Here is a 3,575-nt window from a genome sequence, read left to right as displayed (position 1 = left end):
TGGCTCAGGACTCAAGGGGCTGAGGGCCGGCTCTCCAAGGTGTCTGAGACTTCGCCCTGTGGTGGGGGGGGCGGGAAGAGTGGTTCGAGGGCCTTAGGGACAGCAGGTGTGTTAGGGCTCCAGGTGCGCGGAACCCCGCCAGGGACTCACAAGCCCCGGGCGCCGCAGGCCGCGCGGGGGCAGCCGAAGACCCCGTCTCGCTCCAGCTAGGGACGAGATGCCCGCGGCTGGTTCAAGCCCCTTCAGCTGGCGCTGGAGGCCCAATGGTGAGCGCGGGCGGCGGGGCTGGCGCCCCCGGGGGGCGAGTCGGAACTGCCCGGACGCCGGGCCCCGCCGCGCCAAGGAGGGCGCGCCGGCCGAGGGGGCGCCCGCGCCACCGCCGCCGCCGCCTCGCAGCCCCCGCCAGCAGACAAAGGAGCCGGAGGGGGGCGGGAGGGGGGGGGATGGGGCGAGGGGGCGGGGCGCCGCGGTGTCACGTTACCGCCCGCAGCGCCCTTTAACTCGGGCCCCGCCCCGCTCACCGCCCCCCGCCCGCTGCCGCGCGCGGCCCGCGCCCCGCCAATCGGCCCGCGCGCCCCGCCCCGCCCTCGGGTGGGTGTGTGCACGCGGCCAATGGGCGGTGCGCGGGGGCCGGGCCGCCAGCGGGGCGGGGGCAGAGCGGCGCGGGCCAATCGCCGCGGTGTTGTTGAAACTGAAAATACTACATTATGCTAATCGCCGCGGGGCCCCCGCGCGGGGGGGGGGTGGGACCCTCGCGTATAAAGGGGCGCGCGAGGGCTGGGCGTTCCACAGGCCAAGTGCTCTGCGCTCGGTAGGTGCCAACCAGGCCCGAACGAGCCGAGCGGGCGAGGACAGGCACTGAGGGGGCGCGGCCGCCGGCCGGACGACACCGCAAGCGAGACTCAGGAGCAGCCCAGGGCCCGACAGCCAGGTAGCCGCCGCGCCCGCCCTCCCGCCGCGTCCCTTTGCAAATGCAGACTCCGACTGCGCGGGGTCTCACTTGCGCCCGGCCTCCGCCCTCCTCTCCTCTCTTCCTCCTCCTCCTCTTCCTCTCCTCTCCTCTCCCGTGGCCCCGGCCCGCGCTGCCCCGGGCCAGGTTCGACGTGTGTCTCCGCAGCGCATTGGCAATGGAGCGCCTTGTCGCCCGCCGCACCTTTCCCCTGTTCGCGCGCACCAGCGCCTGCCGCAGCCTCTTCGGGCCGGTGGACCACGAGGAGCTGAGCCGTGAGCTGCAGATCCGCCTGGCCGAGCTGAGTGCCGAGGACCAGCGCCGCTGGGACTACAACTTCCAGCAGGACGTGCCACTGCGCGGCCCCGGGCGTCTGCAGTGGACCGAGGTGGACAGCGACTCCGTGCCCGCCTTCTACCGCGAGACGGTGCAGGTGGGGCGCTGCCGCCTGCTCCTGGCGCCCCGGCCCCGCCCGGAGGGCGCAGGCGATAGCCCGCCCCCCGCGCCGCCGGCCGATGAGCCCCTCGACGGCCTCGGGGAGGCGCCGGCGCCGCCGTCCGGCGGCCCGGTGGTGGCTCCCGCCCCGGCCCCAGCCGCGGCGCCGCAGGAGAGCGATGAGCAGGAGGCGGTCCCGCCGCCGCGCAGCCAGGAGCCCCTCGCCGAGCCGCTGCACTCAGGGATGTCGGGGCGCCCCGCGCCGGGCGCTGCCGCTGCCACCGGTAGCGCCGCCGCCGCCACCAATGCCGCCGCCGCCGCCGCCGCCGGAGGGGCTGTTGCCACCACCGCTGCCGCGGGAGGCGCCGCGATCAAGAAGCTGCCCGGGCCTCTCATCTCCGGTGAGTCCCGCGCGGCCCCGCCCCGGCCCGGCCCGGCCCGGCCCTGCTTTGTCCGGCCGGCCGGGCTCCCCCGGCCTCGGGGGCCTCACTTGGTCCCCGCCTCCTCCCGTGGCATTAAAGGGCCAGCAGCGCGCAGGGCGCGGCTGCGCCCGCACCCCGTCCCGCCCTGTTGTTGTGCTCCGGAGCGGCTGGCGCGGGAGGGATGGGAGAGCGCGCGCTCGGGCCCCCCGGGCGCGCGATCCTCGCTCTGGCCGCGGGAGCCCCTCCCCGGGCGCGGCGGGCGCGGCGCGGAGGGGGTTAAGCGCGGCGGCAGCCCCGGGGGGCTTGGCCGCGGGACAAGGAGAAATGCTTACACAGCACATTGCGCGGGCGACGTAAACAAAGCTGACCCGCCGCGGACCTCGGCGCGGGCGGGGACGGCGCCCCCACCCCGGCCCCCTCTTGGGTTCCCCTGCCGACCCCGCCTTGACCGGCTGCGCGCGCTGTCGCCCGCAGATTTCTTCGCCAAGCGCAAGAGACCCGCGCCCGAGGCCAAGGCGTCGAACGAGGTTCCCGCGGGATGCGCCGCCCCAGGCGCCGCTCCAGCCGTAGGCTCGGCGGAGCAGACCCCGCGCAAGCGGCTGCGATGAGGTGGGTACGGCCCCGCGCGCGCTGGGCGGGGAGGGGTCGCCCCGCGGGGTCCTCGCGGCCACCCTGTCTGCTGTAGCTCACCGCGCCTCTCTCCCGCAGCGTCGCGCGTAAAGAGCCCTGAGGGAGCCCGCTGGGCAGCGGACAGGACAGGAGCGCGGGGCCTCGGCTGGGACCGTCCATGTAGCAGCAACCGGCGGCAGCTGCCACCGAGCAGCGTTCGGTTTCGTGTTTAAAATTTAAAAAAAAAAAAAACTGTGCAATGTATTAATAACGTCTTTTATATCTAAATGTATTCTGCACGAGGAGTACACTGGTCCCAAGGTGTAAAGCTTTAAGAGTCATTTATATAAAATGTTTAATCTCTGCTGAAACTCAGTGCAAAAAAATGAAAAAAGAAAAAAAAAAGGAAAAAAGAAAAAAACATGTATATTTGTACAAAAAGTTTTTAAAGTTATACTAACTTATATTTTCTATTTATGTCGAGGCGTGGGCCGCTCTGCCACGCGATAGCTCGGTTATTGGTTATGCCAAAGGCACGTCACCGCATCTGGTTATCGACAAATGTAAATTTATTTTTATAGCGGACTCTGGGGGGAGGGGGTCGCTCACAAGCTGTAGCTGCCGTACAAGCCCATCTAGCTAGCAGTTCTCTTCGCGCTTTCGCTGTCTCTTTTTATTATTATGATTATTTTAAACTTGAAGACAAATTTGTTAACATGGTTCCTGAGCCGTCTGCACCACTGCCCCGGCCCCTCGTCCGCCGGGTTCTAAATAAAGAGGCCGAAAAACGCTGCAAGTCAGCTCCGTGTGTGCGTGAACTGCCTCCAGCCTCCTTCTCTGGCACCCCCAGAAGTTAGGGAGATAGGACAGCGGACACAGGGGGCAGCCCAGCTTCTTTTTAGGCCACCCGTCCCAAAGCGACAGGGACTTTCTCCTGGTAGGGCAGGCCCACCACCACCTGCTGCAGGCCCCTAACTTAGGGATGAGCGGCCCCGCCCTCTCTGTCACCCCTCCCTCCCGCCCCCGTCACGTGCGGGGCTGTGCGTCGAGACTGAGGGGGGCTCACTGCTTCCCCTGTTCCAGGGAAGCCACCCACACTCCAGCCGCCCTGGACTGAGCCCCGATGGGACTCAGGTGGGCACTTGCGGGGGGCCGGGCCA

General features: G+C 69.3%; 1 protein-coding gene across 2 annotated transcripts; it reads left to right on the top strand.

Moving 5' to 3' along the window:
- Window positions 1-733: 733 nt before the first annotated feature.
- CDKN1C (cyclin dependent kinase inhibitor 1C) lies at window positions 734-3,215 on the top strand. 2 transcript variants are annotated; one of them, XM_021685169.2, is made up of 4 exons: window positions 734-931; window positions 1,118-1,785; window positions 2,281-2,415; window positions 2,515-3,215. In XM_021685169.2, the coding sequence occupies exons 2-3, from the start codon at window positions 1,128-1,130 to the stop codon at window positions 2,412-2,414; spliced, it is 792 nt and encodes a 263-aa protein (XP_021540844.1). In that variant the 5' UTR covers window positions 734-931; window positions 1,118-1,127; the 3' UTR covers window position 2,415; window positions 2,515-3,215. The 2 variants fall into 2 exon arrangements, with proteins under 2 accessions (XP_021540844.1, XP_021540845.1); XM_021685170.2 differs by having other exon boundaries at window positions 1,097-1,785.
- The last annotated feature ends 360 nt before the right edge of the window (window positions 3,216-3,575 follow it).

The sequence above is a fragment of the Neomonachus schauinslandi genome, chromosome 11, assembly GCF_002201575.2.
Source record: "Neomonachus schauinslandi chromosome 11, ASM220157v2, whole genome shotgun sequence".
Classification (NCBI taxonomy): Eukaryota; Metazoa; Chordata; class Mammalia; order Carnivora; family Phocidae; genus Neomonachus; species Neomonachus schauinslandi.
Note: the sequence above shows the minus strand (reverse complement) of the source record. Positions and strands in the feature narration are given on the sequence as shown.